Raw genomic sequence first — 21,432 nt, forward strand, 5'->3', positions numbered from 1 at the left:
CCTTGGCACTGGAGACCAAACAGAGAGCTGGTGTAAGCTGAGGATTACCATGGAGCATAGAATAACATCCCTAGCTTTGGCTTTGAAGATTTGGTTTCCACATCAGTGTTTTTCTCTTTTGTTGCCTTTCAGAAATGCAAGTGTTTTCATATCATGCTGTATAATTTAGCAGAAGATCAATATTTTGTCTGGCAGCCTTTGTAGCATGTATAGGTGATTTCTCACACCAAGCTTCCTCTTCTTTTTTCCCTCTCTCCTCATCCCTCTGAGTTTAAGTGTGATGTTTTGAAAAGCAAATCTTTTTGACTACAAAGTCCCTTCCAGTCTTTAATATGTTAGGTATGGGTTAACAGGGCAAATGTCTTCAGCTCCTCTTCATCTTGCTTTACCAAATTCTGTTTTACCAAAACATGCTCATTTGTATTGGCTGAAAGTGTTCCATCAAAGCTGAATTTTAATGAAAACATTATTTAGAGAGAGTTTTCAGGGTGAAGCGTACAGAAAGAAGGGGCAAGGTTTTTTGCTGTTGTTGTTGTAAAAAAAAAAAAAAAAAAAAAAAGGTATTGTGATTCAGTAATGGATACTTTCCAAATTAAAAAACCTGGATGTGTAGATCCCAAGACAACTGCTTTGTGTCCTACAGAAATCAATCTTCACTGTGAAGAAAGTGTATTTTTCTCATCGAGAAAAAGTTTAAGAACCTTGAGCAGTGACTTGGGCAGTGAAATCTATACTGAAGGGCCTTTTTTTAGCAGTTTCTCTCATCAGTGATCTCAGTTTCCTTTCCAAATTAATTAGGCTCCTGGAATTCTCCCTTAATATCCTTTCTCAGGCATAGTCAATTAATTTTGAATTAAAAATATACAATTGCTGCAACTTGTTGCATGTACCATTTTTTTCCAGCCATGAATTACTACCATCCTTTGGGCCATAAAATGAAATTTAAATAATGCTGCCATATTCCTCTTGACTGAAAGAAAGTATATGTTGATCAAAGCTTCCATCAGCTTAAAATATCAGAAATGGAGAATGATGCTGCCAGAAAGATGGGTATTTAATATATGGCTCAGTACTTACATGTTTTTCTCCTTTGTGTTTATCAGGGCATTAATTTCTTCTTGTTGCACCATCATATTTTTATTATTTAAGCAAATTATCATGGCTAAAGTAAGTAGGGCAATTATTCTTTGTTAGCTGGCACACTGCCATTCCTTTCATGTGTTCAAGAGTCAGCTATGAATTACAAGGATGTAATGTCCCAGATGGATTTAGCGGTGACATCATAAATTCTCACTCTGATGAAGACACTAATATGTGCTGTTGCCAGTAATTTGCTGACACCACTTAGAGTGAAGGGCACAAACAAAGATGTCTTTCTTGGCATAGTACCAAGGAAGCCAAAGTTACTGTGAAAGAAAGCACCAGCCAGGTGAATTCAACTTTCCTTTGGAAATACATCTGTTAAATGGGAAACAATTCACCTGCATAACGAATGCAGCTCCTCTATGTGCATGGCGTGCTTTGGAAACCATGGTCAGCTGAACATGAAAAAAGAAAAAAGAAAACAAAATATGTATTTGAAGATTCTGGCAGTAGTTTGTTAATTATTTTAGCTTAGATAAAGCAGCTCTGGAGTAGCTTGGGGTTCACCACAGAATCAGCATGTAGCTGGATTGGACCCAGCACAAAACCTGAAGTGGTTCCCTGTATGAAATCTCTTCCTGTCCTTTCCTGGGTGGGGAGTCACGCCTTGCTCCTCTGGCTCCAGATTCTGATTGAGCATTGGTACCACATTTCACAGCTACAATCCAGTGAGGTCAACATATCCACATGGGCTTTCGGGGCAAACTTTGGGAGCACTCTGAGCTGGAATGGTGACCTATTTCTCCTAAAGGAACAGAGACAGTCGTGATGCCCGGCTTGTAGTGAGGTCCATTGGCACAGGTGAGTTTTTGGGTCTCTATTGGTGTCATACACCAGAACAGCAGACTGGCACAATCTGCAGGCTACAGAGGAGGCTTGGCCTTGTCAACATGATGTGCAGCATCACCGATCCATCCCTTCACTCTACCCATCACTGCTTCATTCTGCCTAATCTCTCCAAAAGGAAATTTAATTCACAGCACACATTTATAAAATACTCTTCATCCTTTGAACTGGTTCCCTTAAACATACCCTAAATATCACCACCACTGTTGCTCAAGAGACCCTTGTTCCAGGACCTTGAAATTTCTTAGTGTCTTTTTTAGGTAGATTTAACAGGCCTCACATTTCTTCCCACCCACCTCTGCCACTCAGGCCTCCCTTTCCTCTAATAAGATCCCACCAGGTGCCTTAAGGTAGCGCATGCTGAATCCCACAACACCACTGGGAAGCTGAAGATTCTGGATTTTGCTTCAGGAACTGTCTGTTCTCTTGGGCAGCAATTTGAAAATCTTTTCTGTAATATAGCATGCTAGGATATTCATTATTCCCACTAGTCCAAGGTGCCAAGTAGCATTATCAACACATTATAAAAATGTTCATGTTAGGGTTCAAACTTTGAACTTTACTTAAAAACAATAATGGCCTAGAAATCTGTTCCTTCTCTTTGCCTTCTCTGTTCCCAAACAATTCCAATTTTTAGATTTTTTTTCTGCAACCCCATGAATCATCTTTTCCTGCCCCAAGTTCAAATGGAAGCTGCATCTCATGATGCCACATGACTTTAGAAGCTGCATCTTTGAACAGAAGCCAAAATATTTATCTTCTGTGTATAAAATGCTCTTTATATCATCTTGGCAATGAATATGTTTGTGCATCACATCAAACAGTGTTTGGCTTCCCTATAGCACATGGCACAGTTTTAATAGTATTGATTTTAATCTAATTTACCTGAAAGTTTTCAAACTTCCTGCTTCTGTATGGTATCTGAAACATTAACCTACAGGTCAATCCAGATCATACCTGTTTGAAGCACTCCACATGAATTTCCACCCAAATTCTATCTTTTCCAAGATTGCTGGGTCCTGTCAGCATTTTGCCTTTGTTCTTTTCTGGCAAAGCATCAACATGACATTTGTAAATGTTGCCAGATGAGTCAGTGGCCTGGGTTTGGTACATAATTCAGAATTTCAGTTTTTCAAGCCCTCTGAAGCAGCAGCCACTATTGGAGCCAAAGTTTAATATTGTTAGTGTATTAATTCATGTCAGTGGTTGAGTGCATTTTTTTTTTTACCACACTTCACAGAAAATCTTCTACCACCAGCAATTGATCAAATATGACAAGCTCCCACTTGGCTAATGCCTGTGATATGGGCTACTTAACTCCTGTATTTCTTCCCAGAATGGAAACTGTGGCTTCTGGTGAAATAAAGGAGCTTCTGTTTCTCTGCCACTGTCAGAAATGGAAATTCAGAGCAATATTTTCATCAGCTTGAAATGCCAGATGAGATTAAAATCCTCATGCCAAGGGGAAGGCATTTGCTTTGAGCTGCAGTTCTTAATGTTCCTCAGCCCACCACTTTGTAGGAGGCATCTCAACCTTCCTGTTCCTCCCCTCACTGGAGCGGTGCCAAAGCGTCAAATCATTAAGAGATGCTGAGATCTTCTGGGAATACCCCACTAGGGTGAATTCAAGCCTGATATAGGGCTGCCAGGCTACGAGGGTTATTTCAAGGAGGAAAGCACACTGGTGTAGAAATAAACTGGAACTCCAGGGGCCCACGAATCCTACCCACCAATTTCTGATTGCCATAAATTGATGTTGTGGCCTGTCTTCTGGGGAGAGTGAGTGGGATGAGCTGCCCCAGGGAGCAGGGCCTTTGAACTACTAACTGGTGCCTTAACCTTGGACATCCTAAAGTTTGTGATAACTGAGCTGGGCTAAGGTAACAGAGAACACCATGGCCTGCAGCTTGAGGAAGACATCTGTGCTGCTTGGACATGTCCTTCTTGCTAAACCTTCCCTGCATTTCACACACACTGAGAGCCTGGTATGAAGTGTGGTGTTGTTGTAATGAAATCACAGGGAGTCAGATGGAGAAATGTGTGTTTGAGCATTTAAAGCTAGACTTGTAGACCACAAAACAGACTTCACAAGTAGAGGTCAAGGTGGCACCAATTAAGACAAGATTATATTTAATGGAAAGTCACCTGGATTGAATTAAGTGTATTTTCTTGGACCTAGCAGGCTGGAATCAGGATAAACAAACTTCTCCAGAATTCCTAGGTGACCTTACAATAATTATGACCAAATCTGAGTTTCAAGTCTTCAGAGCCCCCAAATTATCTTTTATATAAGAACACACATTGCTACTCGGGAGGTCTGTTTGTTGTGATGAACAGAGCATAAAATAAATCCCTCACACACAATACTGCAGGTGGAGGCTGCAAAGCAGTTTCTGTGATCAATAGAGCTAATGGGCCTCCAGTGTAAAACACATTTTTGTAACTCCCTTTCTTCAGACCTTCTTTTTTGTCAGAAACAGAGTGCCAAAAGAACTTAATGGCTTTGTTTTCCAGTCCATAAACTGCTGATATGTCACTGGTGTTGCAGTTAAGCATCCACAATAAACCCACCAGAGTTCAAGCTCGTGCTACAGTCAAGCACTGGGGCCACCACATTTTCTTTCTTTTTTTTTTTTTTCCAGTTTATTGCTGCTGCATGTTTAAAATATGATAATGTACCTCTACATGGAAACACAGAACAAAAAAATGATACACACACGTCTCAGTTTTGTAGGTTCCATCTGTGGCATCTTTGCCCCTTATTCAGACAGTATGTCCGGGGGAGGCATGGAAATCTGCCTTTGATTCCAGTTTGTTTGCCAGTCTTGGCCTGCACAGTCTACTTGCTCACTTTAAGATGAATGCTGGTCAACAGCCGTTCACCACAAGAGAGTTTCTTTTGAGAATTTGTTGGTTCACTGAGCTCCACTGATCCAGCCAAGACATTTAAAGGCCTGCTTAATGAGTCCATGCAGGTTTTCAAATATCTAATGAGTGTCAATTATTTGGACCCTATGAATCCCTGGCAGTTTTTTAGTGAATGCACACTCTTGTCAACTTTCACTATTTTCTCTAGAGCAGTCAAATAATTAAAAAAAAAAAAAACAAAAAACAAACAAACAAAAAAAAAAAAAAACATGAGGATTTCCAGGTCTAAAATTTTTAGTTTGAGCTCACACTGAACTAGAACATGATTTCAAATACAAAAACACTTCTTGTGGACCTAAAGTAGTTTTATATATGCTTTTCAAGAATCAGCCTAACTTCCAATCCCTCGGTTAACTTGAAACACCTGTCCTAAAGAAGTAAATGCCACTCTTGCTGTATTTGCTTTACTTAAAGCTGATTTGAACTTTTAAGCTAATGGCTCATGGTCTTACCCACTGTGATTAGAGATACTGGTTTTATACTGCAAAAAGAATGGGAAGGCCTAGATTTTCACAGAAGATACAAAATGCTAATTCTTTCTCCAATGAAAATGGAAGTAAATGTGATGCAATTAAGATTTTGAGTGCTTTTGTACAAGTTTTTAAATTGTGTGTTTCTGTATTAGTTTAGTTTGGATCTTGGGAGTAAGGAACCGTATTGTAAAAGAGGAGAAATACACCCAGCACCAGTAATTCTTACAAAGCTTGTAAAGACACTTTCAAACACCTTTATGTGGGATGTACAGACAAAGGTGTAATGAAAGTATAAATGGTTGTATTTGGCACTGCCTCATTCAGTGTTTTGTATCTTAGTGCTGCTGCCATGCTCTTTCCCCCAAACCATGAGCCCCTAGGACCACTGTATAACCATACTTCATCCTCATCTCAGGGTTATGGTTACTTTCTCTTGTCCTTTCATTCCTTCTCCTGACTTCACATCTCATTTCATCCTTAGTCCTTGATTCATACTACAGGTGCCTGCCCACCTCTTCATACTGTAGTTACTTGCCTTCTACCCCATCTCCACCGCCCCCTGCTAGGCAGGAATTAAAGCTCACAACCTCAAATAGAGGGAGCTGAATTCCTGTACCTGGCCTGCAGCAAGGGCAGAAGATCAATCTGCCTGGGGTAAGAAGTGTGGTGTAAGACCTGGCCCCCCAGGCGGGAACCAGGGACTGTGTTACCCGGTGTGCTCTCTGTGGCTGGGAGAAAAGCAGTCATGTTTGCAGAAGGATACTGTGACAGCCTGAGTTCTGTATCCTGTGCTCCTTCCACACCACCTCAGACTCCAGCTACTGTAGAGAAAAAAGTACTTGGATTCACAGATGCATAGAGTATTTTGGGTTGGAAGGGACCTTAAAGATCATCTAATTCCAAGCCCCCTGCCATGGGCAGGGACATCTTTCACTAAATCAGGTTGCTCAAAGCCCCATCCAACCTCTCTTTGGAACACCTACAGGGATGGGGCAATCACAGCTTCTCTGGGAAACCTGTTCCAGTACCTCACCACTCTCACAGTAAAGAACTTTTTCCTAATATCTAAACTAAATTACTCTGTTTCAGTTGAAAGCCAATACCCTTTGTCATACAACTTTGTAAAAAGGCCCTCCCCAGCTTTCTTGTAAGCCCTAAAGGAACTGGAAGATTGCTATAGGATCTCCCTGGAGCCTTCTCTTCTCCAGCTATCCAGGAGATATATTCCCTCATACATTTATCAGGTCATTCCTGACTCCTATAGCAAGGAATCCACTGTGTCTTCGATAAGTGGCTATCGATGTACTGGATATCACCACCACTCCTGCAAATTACAGCCAGTGAACTAACATTTGCTCGCTATTTCTCTGAGTTGAGTTCAAGCATGAAATTGCTATCAATGCCATCCTTATTTCCTACCAAAACCCTTCCTGCTAGGATAGTCAAGGAAAATATTTTAAGCCCTGAAATCTCCTTGAAGTTTATGGGTACATGGCCATCCATGTGAATCAAACTAAAGCTGACAATCCCAAAGGGCCACATTAGTTTTCCCACAAAAACACATGAATGTAGCACTTCTGTCCCACACTTGGCAGGTTATTCATTTATTTTAATTTGCAGCAACCGTGACTGAGTTACATTCATCTTCCCAGATGTTGTTAGTGATGAAAGCTGAAGGAACAAGTCTTCTGATGTTGATGTACTGTGTGCCAAACCTCATCTTGAGCCTCATCTGGCTCCTGCTGTACTTTTCTTGTGTCTGTACTGCTGCCTTGTGATAAATGAAACTTGCAGAATCACACGTACTGTGGTACAGGAACAAGCATTTCGTCTGGGGAGTGGTCAGTGCTGGAGGCTAAAAACTTGGGCTGTGTGTACATCTGCGGAGGCTCATGTAATAACTACAGTAAAGTTATTATAACTAAAGCAAAGGTGCTGAGGCTTTGATTACAAATGTCAAACAAAATGGGAAACAAAGCAAGGCTGAGGAAGGAAAAAGGCCCCAGCCCTGTGTTCTCCTCCCCCCACTCATCACAAGCAGCTTTTCTGTCTTTGTTTTATTAGCTCCAAAAGCCTTTGCAGTCTTGCCTTTTTGGCACACTTGTAAAGTCCTGGGAAGCTCAGAGTTTTCTCTCAGTTACACTGAAAACCCACAGATGGTCTAAATGATCGTTTGTAAATAAATGAATAATCAGAACCAAAAAAGCTCTGCAGAAACCCTCTACCAGCCTTTTCTAATTTTCCACAAAACGCCTCAGAAACAGATTGCATACTTCACCAGCAGACTGAAACAGCCATGTTACCAATTTGCACAGATGGAGATCAATTTAGTCTCAGCTAATTCAGGGTTTTCAATTTCCACGAAGCTCCTTCCCGCTGGAAGCAGCGAAGCACCAGACCTCTGTTTGCTGAATGAGAGACGGGCACCAAAGGAGCAGCTCCCATTTCCTGCTCACATCCCTTGCCTGCAGACCCATCCATCAGCCTGGATGTGAGACAAACCCCCCAGCACAACTGAGGCTAAACCTCTGCTTTCATGTCCCTGCTGTGCCCTGGGGCTCTGCCTCTGTCCACGCCTGGGTGCTGAGGTGATGGCATGGTGTGCAGCACCCCAGGCTGTCCTTGGACCCCTCTGTCATGGGGGAGGCCACACAGTCTCCTATGGGATGCTCTTTGCAGTCCAGGCTTGGGGTGAACACCTGCTGGCAGAGGGGAAGGTGAGAACAGGTCAGGTCTGGGGGCACACGGGGCTTTAGAGCACTCCTTAAAGCACCAGCTCAAGTGAGGGGGACAGGCATAGAAGGAGTCTGAGAATTCATCTCTTCCCCTGACCTTTTATAGGATCATAAAATGGTTTGAGTTGGAAAGCACCTTAAAGATCATCTTGTTCCAGTTGCCTTGCCATGGGCAGGGGCGCTTTCCACTAGGCCAAAGCCCCATCCAACATGGCCGGTGACATTTCTAGGGATGTGGCACCCATTTCAGCTCTAACATCTCAAAGTAAAGGGCTGCTACTCAGCTGTTGCACACCTACATGAATACCTGGCTCCTATATATATTCCCAGTAGTGCTCCAGTGCCCCCACTACCTTTAGAGAGAGCTAGTCAGTGCACACCTACATACGTGCATACAGTGCATGCATGTGTGCGTGTATAAACACACATATATACGTACCAAGCAGATACATGCATGTTCCTGCATGCCTATACGTGCTAGCAGCCACAACTCAGATGTCAGTGTAGACAAAGCAGGTATTTAAGGATAAATGAGGAATTAAAACAGCTTGATCTGCTGGATAAAGCAATAGCTGGGGAACAGTTGCATCCTGCTTCCCACATCAGCCAGCCCTCTCTTTCAGCAGCACATTTCCATGAGGCTGTGGACATGGGAGAGGAAGCAATTTCACAGCAAATCCTCTGCTGTCCAAACCTCGGCCACGAGCAGAGAGGCTACCTGTCATCTTGCTGATGAAGGAATTTCACTGTCCCTCTTCCAAGTCTGCCAGCTCAGAAATGGTGACATATTGTTGCAGCAGCCAGGGCTCATTTGCCTCTGCTGAAATGGAATGGCACAGCAGGATGGCCATGATCATCCTGGTGGAAAAGACTGAGATTTTTTCAACCTCAAAATTAGACACAGGGTCTTAGCTAAGCTGCCACAATGGTTATTTTATTAATGCTATTTGCAGTAGATTCTCTTCTAGATATGTAATGTATTCAATTAATGTATTTAATTGTACTTTTCCAGCCAGAGTCTGCAAGATGGAAAGGGAAAACTCCTTGCCATAGCTGAAGGCTCCTGTGTTTGCATCCAGCCCCAGAGAGGTTGCTCAGCCACCAGAGCTGCTGCACCTGCTATGCTGCATGTGCCACATTTACAATCCAGTTGATCATGGGAGAGGGAGATTTAATAACTCCTTAAAAACTGCATGCCACAGCCTCTTCAGGGCACTGCATTTTAAAGAAACACAGAGGGGAGCCCATAATAAATGTTACAAGGGGAAATACCTGTGACTGATAAGAAGCTGAGCGGATGACAAATCACAAAAGCCTCCAGAGAACCCCTCAGGAGCAGATAACCTTCAGACGTACCTGTATATAAAGATTAAACAGCAACCCGAGCTCAGCAGAGATTTATAGCGCTTTGCAAGCCTCTTGGTTTCACTGTTTGCTTTTGCAGTAGTTTCTGGACTTTATTGTTAGTTTCTGTCTGTTAATATTCTGCACAGGCCCAAAAATACAGGTGTAGAGAAGTCACCCCAGAAAAAAACAAAGAATTTATTTGAAATATTTTACAAGGAGGTTTTATAGATCAATATCCCCAGCAAATGAGAAAGATAACCAGGAAAGGGCACAGTGCACCTGTGAGCAAGGTTGTGCAAAGATACAAATGAAAACATAAAGGGTAAAATGTATTGACATGTTTCAGCTTACTGACTAAATCTGGTTATTCATTCCTTTGTAAGGGCAGGTCCAGATATTATGGGCTATATATTTTTGGTAAGACAAGTATGTGAGGCAGTAAATGCCTTTGTGAGTACGCTTCAACAGGAAGGGTATGGCTACTGCTGCTATTTGGGGCCTCTCACAGAAAATACCCATGGGTATAAAAACCCTGGTCAGTTACAGACTGGGACAAAACCTCAACCAGAGAGCCTGCTCTGCCCAATGGCCCAAGTGAGAGGGAGGGACTCCAAATGGCCAGGTGCTATTGTATCAGGAAACATTTTCTCAGTCTAAGGGTGGCTGACCCCTGGCACAGGTTGCCTAGCAAGGCTGTGGAGCCTTCATCCTTGCAGATTCTCAAAAGCCATCTGGACACCATCCTGGCAACTGGCCCTAGGTGTCCCTGTTTGAGCAGGGGGCTTGGACCACATGCCCTCCAGAGGTCACTGCCAACCCAAACATTCTGTGATTCTGGCACTTTTTGCCTAACTACTGAGTCACTCCAGCTTCAGTCAAATGTCTTTGTCTCTTTGTCTGTTTAAAGGGTTTAACCCTGCCTGGTTTGCTAGGATGTGAGGGCTGTTTAGGGACTGGTTTCCACAGCATGCACCACAGGCGAGTTACATCAGTGGCAGCCTGAACCACAGTGCTGGCTTCACTTTGGAAAGGACAAATACTTGGCCACCACCAACATGCTTTTCTCCCCTAGCATTGCCCTTTCAACTCCCAACCAAAATCTCATGCCACCAGGCCACAGTGCAGCAAGCAGATGTGGCAGACAGACCTCTCACATGGATGATCTTCCCTGTTAGAGGCCAGACATGAGGACTTCCATTCTGAATCCATGGGTGAAAGTCTGCACTTCCAGAACTCCATCTGGGAGGCAGGCAATCTCCCTGGGTTCAAGGATGATGCCGATGTGACTTTTTCTGCACGTAGAGAGGGAACTGTGCTTATCTGATCTAGTAACTCAATGCGCAGAGTTGAAGGTGGTTACCAGCAGCCACTCCTTGTCATGCTCACGGAGAGCCAGACGTGCCCCGTGCGAAGTACTTAACATAACGTGCCAGCTTTTCATTCCAAGTGGACTGTTCAATAACAAAGCAGGAAAAAGGGGGAGGGATTACAGGACAATTGAGCAGTTGTTTGTGCAAGTGGAAGAAATAACTTTTCAGGAACAGGGCATGGGTCAGGGCAGAGGACGGTGTGGGCGTTCACTGAGGAGGTCAGACTAAACAGGCAGTGATGCATTTTATACTTATGTCACTCTTGGGAGAAAAAATGAAATTAAACACACACAGGACACTGAGGAAGAACAAACAACTTATTGTGTGGAAAGCAGAAGTGCTTTGGAAGGGCCAATGCAACTATCTGGTTTTTAAATTCATCACTGGTTTGAGAGATGGAAGATCTGTTATAGCACAGATTTGGTTGAGAAACATCTCTTCATAAGGCTCAAAGGTCTCCAAATCACTTTGTTTACTCATTTCTCTGCCTGTGACCATGTAACACTGTGCCTTCTGGTAGATAAATGATCATATTCGTTAAAAGTAAGCCAATGCCAATTCAGGGGAAGGGGAAAATGAATTTTAAGGAGAAATTTCACCAATAAGGGTGCTGTGTGGCTCCAAGCCTCTCACTGTACATCCAGTCATCCTACACTGGCTCAAACATAAAGGAAGCTTTTTTATGGAAGGGCCAGACACAAGGGAGAAGCCCACCTAGGTTGGAGAGTGTCCCTAGGAGCAATTGCAAATACCAACTCTCTTCAACCAGGTATGAACTTGCAATTTCCAGTGTGCCACTGCCCTCCTCCAGCAGCTGTTCCTTCACTTCAGGGGCACACAGTGGACAAACCCTCTCCTGGCTGCACCAGTACCTCACAGACACTGCACATCCACAGCACCAGCCTCCCCACACACAGGGAAAGGAGAGGGGCAGAAGTAAAGGGCTCCCCTTTTAAAATACTTGGGGTATTCAGATTATATAGTAATGCAAAATATTTTTATATCATCCCAGGACATTTTTGTTTATACTGCTGAGTGCTAGTTTATTTGTTCCAGCTTTGCCACAGATGCACAAATTCTGTGAAAGGAGAAAGAATGTCTACTCTCTATGGTGGCTTTTAAAAAAAATCAGAAGAGCAAGTAAAATCCATTTCTTAAGCAAACATTCCATTAAAAAATCACTATATGCTTATAGAAAACAAAGATTTAATTTTAAAAAGTTAGTATCTAGGTATTCCAGAAGGTTTGAGTCATCCACAGTAATAATTAGGGGGTTTGTTCCATACAAAATGCTTTATTTAACCTTCATGCCTCCATTCAGATAATTGTACAAATGCATACATTTAAAGGTTTAAACTCTATTTCAATTCACAGCTCAATTCATAGGAAAGTTGAATACAGAAAAGCAATGCACCAACAAAATATGTCTGAGACACCATTTAAAACGATAACACTTGTTCATTTAAATCTTTGAGAATAGAGTGGAATAATCATCCTCTGACAGAATTTCATTAGGGGACTCCCTTTACATTATCATAGGGCAAAAATCACCTTTTTACAGTAAGAGGAAAAAAAGCTCTGAGTATATTTACAATACGTACACTATACATAAATACAAGAACAACACTTACATAATATTAATAAACTTATAGGCATTGCCTAAACACTACATAGTATATAAATGCAGAGGAAACTATTGGGAAATTAGATCTTCAGAAGTTTAAGTTTTGAAGAAAAGTAATTTTTGTATTTAAAAGCTTTTGAAAAGAAGGCAAAAGAAAGTCTAAAAACTAATAGGTTTGCCTGCTAGCACTGGTATTTTTATTCCTTTTAAATGTAGGAGCTCTATTGACACTACTATCTCTATGGGGTTACCGATAATGGCCCTCCCTTTCGCATCTTATCTAGGAAAAAGATTGAGGTGCTGTACACTCTAATTCCATTGCTGTGAAGCTTCAGTCCCAAATGAACCGCTTGGTAAACTACGGGATGTTTTTGTATTTTTACACAGGAGGATCAAATGAACACTCATTGGTACATACAACAGTAATGACCTGATTAGAAGGAACAATTTGGGGCCAAATACAATCCCATCCTTAGGTTTTCATTCAAATAACACCATGGGGGAATTTGCTTCGTCCATAAGTAACTTGGCCAAGAATGATATTTTTCAGTATTGTTGTTTTTTCCTGAACACAGCTGAAAGAACTTTCTGATTTAATGGTATTTTTGACCCCACATGTTGATAGCAGTGTCCAAGTCTCTCTTTCCCTTGATGTGTATGAAATGCATGTGCCTGTGTGTGGGTTGAAGGTCTTAAGGCTGATGGTGCATGAAACTTAAGTAATTCATTACTGTCTCTGTGTATATTCTACAAATGTGCAAATGGGAAATACAACTTTGTAAGGACAGACAGAAGTCAAGAGAGCATATTGTGTAGGTGTTCAGTGAAGAACTTACATTACCAAGGAAGCCATGTATAGGACAATCAGGAACGAAATCAACCATGTGTTTTTTTTTTTTTTAACATGGAAATGTGGCAGTGAAAAAGTCTGAAACCAGAAATGACAACAACTCTGAATCGTGTAAAATATTAGTTCAGCCATGAAGATTTGACTCAAGCTGTCTTTCCAAAGCTCTCTTATATAGAAAGGCAGGGGGAGGGAGAAGAGTGGTATCTGAACCTGTGTATTTCATGGTTGATGCTTATGACAATCCATCAAAGCCATTGCCTATGGTCCCATATCAGACACTGAATTAATGTTTTTATATGCTGAGGTCACAGCACAGAGCAAGGTTTAGTGAGTCAATGTGTGAACCACCCCTTCTTTTACTTCTGAGAGCATCTTGACTCACTGAAACTTCTGACTCTGAATTGGGAGAGATGTTGCAGTTCATTCATATGGACAACAGGATATCAGGTAATTTTTTGTATTCTTATTGTCATAATAGCTAAAATTTACATGCCCAGTTTTGTTTCTCTGGAGGACTGAAGAACTCTGTATTGAATAACGCAGAAGTTTTCACAAGTGTAACTATTTCATAATTCAAAGTCAGTGAACACGAGCTGCTATAGAATAATGCTTGCAAAGCAAAAAAAAAAAAAAAACAAAAAACCAAAAAAACCCCCAAAACAAACAAAAAAACCCAAAAAACCAAAACAAAATAAAAAAACCCCCGACACAAATAAAACAAAAAAGCCCCAAAAAGTAAAATCAAAGCAAAACAAACTAAAAAAACCAAACAAAAAAAAAGAAGAACCCTTACTCAGAGTCTGCTTTTCAGAATGAAGGGGAAAAAACCTGTCTCATTTTGGGATGGTGAAGACAAGGCACCCTTTCCTGCTGAAGAACTAACACATGCAGGGCTGGAATCAGCCAAACGTTCCAACACAGCAGCTTTCTAAGGGTGTCCCTTCGCTGTGTTGTTCTCCAGAATGGAGAACAGAACACTCCTCTCCAAAAAGGGCTCAGGTACTGGGTAAGAAACTAAATTCCTTTGTCCTTCTGACGACACATTCCCTGGTGCTCTCCTGAAATCCCCAGCATGAGTTGTGCTTAATATCTGGAGATAAGCTCAGGACAACCGAGTAAGTATATGCATGTTCTGATGGGATTATTTCTGCCGGTGGTTAACATTTCAATTTGCTACTGAATGAGCAACTTTGTCACATAATTAACTCATGTTCATGAATACCTAATTGTTACACGTGTGTCCACGTCCACTTTTTTTTTGGGGGTGGGGGTTGTTTTTGGACCTGCACTCATGATCATCGGTGCATGAGCCTCAGTGAGACTCCAGCAGCAATCCACTCATGGCAGCAGAAGTCTAAACAAAATGCAGGATTTCTCAAATACAAAATTTTGCCTGGATAAATTACAGGTACAAATTCAGAGGACAGAAAGCAATCTTCCTTGGCAAAGGCATCAGGACAACCAGTTACATTTTGATTTCCAATAAATTAATTTTTAAAAATAGAAGAAGCATGAGGGCATTACACTGCTATTTTAAGAATCCATTAGCAGTAGTTAATATTTACAAAAAAACTGAGAAAAAATAAGAGTGCAAGAGTCACAGCTGGCCGTTTTCTGGTAAGATCAATTAGTCTACTGATGCCAATGTTTAGGCCACTCAATATAAAAATCTCCATACTTCATTTTAGGAATATCGACCTTCTTGTTTGCTATTCAAATAGTCTCTAGACAGACAGTCCCCAATTTTTCACTCATTTGTCCCCAAAAGAAAGCAAAGTGATACATTTTGTCCACTCATGAAGTCAACCAAGATGATATTAAATACTATGAGCATTGCATGATGAAGAGAAAGGAGACATAAGGTGAACTCTTGTGTTTCCAGAGTTCAATGCAGAGGATTTTTCAAGAGAATCCCTGTTCTTTCATATTCCCTAAAAAAAAAGCTCCATTGGGCTTATTGCTGGTTTTGGATTACTTCACTAGAGAATACCCTGGATACATGGGCATAACCAACATAAATTGGGAAGAAATTCCCTAAAACATTGCTCTGACAACGACTTCCAATCACACCTACTGAGAATTGGTACAGCTACGAGTCACTTGTAAACTAAGATTTATTTTATTCTTACAAATATATGACAGATGTTATCTGAGAAAATAACTAAACCTCTAACACAGTATCTCAACATGTGAACATACAAATGGCACTTTGTGTTTGTTTCTGTGCTGCATTATTGTTCTCCAAGTAAAATTTCATTTTTACCTTACTGTTAACAGAATCCCATTAAGTTATTGCTGTGTAAAAGTATAGGAACATCCCATCAGTTCTAATTACAGGCACTTTCAGTTTCTGTTTCACCTCTAAAATAGATTTCAGGCTATCTCACTGAAATGTATGTGTATTTTAAATGTCAGAACTGTCCTGCTACAATGGAAATTCTTGACATGTTACTGCACCTAGAAGACTAAACTCCCCTGGAATCAGCAAAAAGCAGCTGCCTATTTCAGCTCTGCAACCTTTAATCAGGATGCACTGTAGTTGAGGAAATACAAGAAGAAATAAAATCATATGAGTGTTTGCCATTCCTGTATCTGCAGTTCATTGTAAAATGCCAGAAGGAAAAAAGAAATCACAAACCGACAAACCTTTCATATGGTTTTCATTTTAAGTGTTTTTTTTTTCCTTTATTCAGTCAAAGACATTGAGCATTGACTTATTTGACACGGAAGGACCCAGTATAACTTTGCTATATCACACACCATCTGCAAAACAGCAAAGAAGTGGCCACTCCATTTTGCAGAGAAAACACACTCTGATAAAACAGAACAATTTACTTCTTGTGTTTTGTGTTTTAGCTTTGCAAGGCATTATCCTAACAGTCTTCTGATGAAAACTGAAGGTAAGGTTTAAAATTGTTTAAAATTTTATTTCATTTCAGCTATTTAACACCCCACGTAAAACTGTGAGTTTGAAAATTTTCCATTATCACATGTATTACAGAATATTTTAACTGTTGCAAGTATAGTAAAATACTTTCAAGTTACTTTGATTTCTAAAGATGCAGTATCCTTACAGTTACATTTTTATGCCAAAACCTGATTTATTGTGTAGAATTTAAGCCTTTTCAGTGTTCTAGTGGGCATGACTTCATAAGCATACATTACACAGCAACTGCTACGCTATAGCAAAACTGTGAAAATACAACAATTTCTTTGTGCAATTCTCCAGTCACATATCAGATGCAAAGGCGTAACACAATAACATGAACTGGTTTCTTAAGGTAGTATGTTCTGTATCAGTGTTTACTTAAAATTCTTTATTTTCTGTCCTTTTTTGTTTGGTTGTTTTTTTTCCCTAAATTTTAATTTTAAATAAACTTGTTTATTACCTGCACATGGGTAGAGACACTTGGAAGTGCTGGGAATATGCATGAGTGTAAGGATGAGCATGTGGGAACAGCATGGATTTACTGAATGATCTTAAGACTTGACTGCTGTGGAAGACACAGTTTCACACGATGACCTTACCAAACTCAAATTCAAACTAAAAAGTGGGATACTGTTAGTCACACCTACTCTGATTTTGAGGTATCCACCTTCAATAAAGGGGAAAGAGATTTTTTTACATTAAACAGCATTTATTACAGAATTTATATTTATAAATGGCAACTAGAATACATTTTCAATGTGGTTAATGGAAAACGAGACTTAGGATCACTGTTATTCTCATTATTAAAGGGGAGAAAGGCTGTCCAGCTATTTGTCCATGCTCTGCACTGCAAGTTTACCTGAACATCAACATCACTGATGTAATTTTCAACACTGTTAATTCTGTTATACATTACTTCAGCAAATTATTATATATACAAGTCAGTCTAAATCTATTTAATTAATTATGTTCAGCATGAGACATAATAAGGAATACTGCATCTTCATCCCAAGAAAAAACTGCTGTTGCAATGAGCCAATTTTACAGTGCTGAATATAAGAGGTGCTCAAAAAATAATGACAGAATTAAAAATTTTTAAAAGTTTAATATCAAAGCTGTTTGCTCATTACATTTTCCTAAAATGCCGGCTCCTGAGGTTTCCTGACAAATCCATTTAGAACTTCTGACAATACATGAAATGTGACACTTCATGGCATAATTTCTCTTGCAAGCTGTAACATGCAATGTCACAGCATCGTGGATTGAAATCTCTTGTATTTCTGAAGGAATGGGGGACACTCTATGTTAGTGTATCCCAACTGCTTAATTAAGATGGTCCTAGTGGATCATGTCAGGATGAGATCTGGTGTTCCTGCATGCTACACATGATGTAAGCTTTTGCCACAGCCATGAATGTCACCCTGTGGTGGGCTACCAGGATTTTTGAGGAAACTACCCCGGAGCAATTGCCCATGGTCTTTGCATGAGCACAGAAACTTGGCAGGTCTGAACCACAGCCAATAAAGGCAAAGATACACTGAGGATCTGGGGGACATCAGCTCCACATTCAAACATCCTACTGAGTAACTTCTCTTAAAACACTTCTGAAGGGAACAAAAGCCAGAAAACAACCCCATGGAGTAATTGAGATCAAAGCCTGCAGGTGCTGGTATGAATGAGAACCTCATCAAGAACCACACTGTGTACTTGAAACCCTACTGCTGGTTGTGCAAGTCATCTAAGGTAACAGCAGCATGAGAAGCCCTTGCACAGGTGCTGGAGAGGCTGAGGATGTAGTTCCTGCCTGTGCAGTAACAAAATGTAGCACACGCTCCTCTACCTTTTGGCGTCATTCTCCTACCATTGCCACACTCTGTGCCTGTGTCCCTTGGCATTACTGCTGCTTTAACCCTCTATCACTTTGGGGCTCTTTGAATAAAACCAGACCCACTTTCTGTTGCAGTGTTTCCAATTCATATCACAACAGGCAACCAGCTGAAAAACCAGGGATTCACAGAGACCAACCTTTGGCCTTGGGAGAAGAGCCTCTCCAGGGTCTGTTATACATATGCTCCTCCACAGGGCATTTCAAAGCTCAACACTAAAATTAAAGGCCTCGCCACTTCTCTTGTAGTTTCTCTGTCTTCACTGACAACAGCGGAAGCCTAACGAGGAGCACCGATCTCTCCCAGTTGCACCCTGCAACTGATGTTTGAGAGTAACACCACAACCTCCTGCATGCTAACAGAATGCCCAGTAGGAGTTTCTGCTCAAGCAAACTTAATTTTCTATGAGAGGAAAAAAAAAACCTCACAGATCCCAAAAGGAATTCTGTATGCCACTGGTTCTTCAACTGAATTACTGCTATTCAAACAATTAGTTGGTAAAATATTCTTGGGCAAGAAAAGAACTTTATCAATGGGGTTCTACCTGACCTGACTTCTTTCCCTAAATGACAACAATGACAGATGCATTTAAGGGGATGATACGGAAGTACACAAAATCCAGACCTCAGACACAATCCATGAAGCACCTCACATACAATACTTTGACAACCAGTTTTTTAAATCAACAGTAGCAACACTGCTTGTAAAGACACAGTTCTGCTGCCCTGCAATGCCTCATGGTCTATCCAGAAGCCCTGCTCTGTCCCTGATTTGGAGATGGATTCTAGAATGTCGTCAAATTTGGTGGAAGTAGATCACCAACATGGTCAATGGGAGTTGACAGAGGCATTTTTCCCACAACAGCTGTGGATAATTTGTGTTGAGTTTCTCTGCTGACCACTTGGCAGTGGGAAGCCTGAGCTTTTTGTAAGTTCTTTCAGAGAGGTGATAAACTATCCATACTGGGGAACAATCAAACTCTGGATCTTGTGAATGCTGTTGTAAGTATAATCCCATTTATAATGTCATATTAATCCTCAATTAATTGTAATTGCTTTTGTATCTGTATGGGTACTCTGTGTTGTTTTTTCTTAAAGATTACCTTGATTCCAGAATCCCAACATTACTACATTTACTTCAGGAATCTGATATTAACTGAGATGGTCAAACATTTAAAAACAAACAAGTAGCATCACAAATTTAATCTGGAATTCCTGGAACAAAATATTCATAATTAAATGCATTGCAAAAGACCTTTACGTTTACATCTTTCATCTCTAAGCTATGAAAATCTCAACACTTAGAAAATATTGCCAAGCCTCCCCTTTGTCAAATTTAGCTGAATAGGCAGATCCTTGTAAGGAAAGAAAACAGAAAAACACTATTCTGTTAGCATGAATAACTGATGACTAAGAGTTTCTTTCTTTCCTACATAATTCAATTAATACAAATTGGTTTGCAATTACAGGGCTGTATGGGAATGATCAAGAATTTCCTTTTATTTAATCTGAAAAGGCTTGGACTGAGAATCCAAGCAGAGGCAGCCACTGGTACCCATACAGAGGTCCATTTATATCATACTAGACAGCTGGCAAAATCTTGTTATTCCCTAACTCCCAGGGAGAAATCTAATGTCTTGCAGAGCACAACTGTGTATTTCTCTGTCCTACTTACAGTTCATCCACTACCTCCTGAATAGTCAACTCTTTCCTTTATCTTTCCTGCTTTCCAGACACAAGTATTATGTTAAAGGAAATAAAAGTACTTAATTGTGGCACCTAGCAGGTCAGTGAAACCAGCAAAAAGATTAATTTAAATGCTTAAATTTTACATGCTGTTTCTGCATACCCCTCACTTCTGTTGGTGTGGAGTAGATTATTGTCACAAGAGCCATTTTATTCATTATTGCTTTTTCTCTGCAAGAGATGCAGCCGTTTCTTCTCTGTTTTGATGATACATTCAATTCCATCTCAGGAATGGCTATATCACTAACCTTGGTACCAGCAAGTACAAGATCTGACTATTTCCTTGGGTTCAAATAATGGTTGTGGGGAAGAGGATACCTGCATGAAAGAAAACAGCACACTGAGAATAGGGTAGTAGTTTTTAGGTGGGCCCTTTCTATACAAATCAGAAAATGGATCTAAGTAATTCCATGATAAAATACAGATACTTAATATGGTATTTCAGCAGAGATGCTGCTGCCCTTTGCTTATTTTACAGACTTCAACAATGACGACGACAAAAGAAAAGAAGGAAAAAAACAATAAAAGAAAAAAGTTAAATGGCTGGTGTCCTCTAGGGCATAATGACAAGGTGTGGTATGATATTAAAATGCCACCATCGTTATTGCAAAAGTCTGATCAAGCAAACCTCCAGCTCTGGCAGAGGGATCTCTCCAGCAGAATCTTCTTGCCTACTCACATGCAGCTTGTCTGTAGCACAGCTCCGGTGCAGTGCTGACACCGGCCAGATGGTACTGAAAACAAGGGAAAAAGATGGCATAATACAGATCTAGCGGTCTTGCTCTCATCATCATCATCATCATCATCATCATCATCACTATCATCATCGTCATCATCATCATCAGTTCATGGTATCTATACTCCAACCAGCAGTGATTTTTCAGGAACAAAATGTCTGGCAGCTGAGAAAACATACAAGTTATAAACATTTTTTGTCAAAGGATGCAGCATGTAAAATAATGCCCATTCCTGTAGCATCTCAGCTGCTATTTCCCAGGTGATTGTGATGACACTTTCAGGGGGTAGCCATGCTGAGGGGCAGACAGAGTTAACTTCAGATGGCGAGGAGAAGAGTGGCACTTCTTTTCCTGCTTTTTTTGAATTTCTGTTACTATTCTTTGTTACAGACATCAGGGAAAGCCCTGCCTGTTAACACTGTAGAGGGGGATTCAGCCCTGCTGAATTCACTGTGGGTAGTTAAGAGACCCAGCTCTTAAACTCGGCTGGAACAGGTAGCATTTCTCAAACCAGCATGTGCCTGCGGCGGTGGAGCGCCAAGTGATCCGAGCGGGAGAAGCTGCGGTCACAGTCTGCACACTTGAATGGCTTCACTCCTGTGTGCTTGCGGTAATGCCTCGTCAGTTCATCGGATCGAGCAAACTTCCAGGTGCAGCCTTCCCAGGTACATTTGTAGGGTTTTTCTCCTGGGAGAAACAGAAGAAAGAAGGGAAGGGGGAAAAACAGGTTGTGACTTTCCCCTTGTTGCCATTAATCCCCACAATCCCCTCTGCACGCTTCCCAGGAACACGCACTGCCTAGGGGTTGCTTTAGGCCAA

General features: G+C 40.9%; 1 protein-coding gene across 1 annotated transcript in view; it reads right to left on the bottom strand.

Moving 5' to 3' along the window:
* Nucleotides 1-12,007: 12,007 nt before the first annotated feature.
* The window catches only part of KLF12 (Kruppel like factor 12), a 236,016-nt gene continuing 226,591 nt past the window's right edge, over nucleotides 12,008-21,432 (bottom strand). Inside the window, exon 8 of the mRNA XM_041419918.1 lies at nucleotides 12,008-21,300. Within this exon, the coding sequence (XP_041275852.1) occupies nucleotides 21,119-21,300 (182 nt within the window). The 3' untranslated portion in view covers nucleotides 12,008-21,118. The remainder of the gene's footprint in view (nucleotides 21,301-21,432) is intronic.

This window comes from Onychostruthus taczanowskii, unplaced genomic scaffold (genome assembly GCF_017590055.1).
Source record: "Onychostruthus taczanowskii isolate IOZ18803 unplaced genomic scaffold, ASM1759005v1 scaffold62, whole genome shotgun sequence".
Lineage (NCBI taxonomy): Eukaryota > Metazoa > Chordata > Aves > Passeriformes > Passeridae > Onychostruthus > Onychostruthus taczanowskii.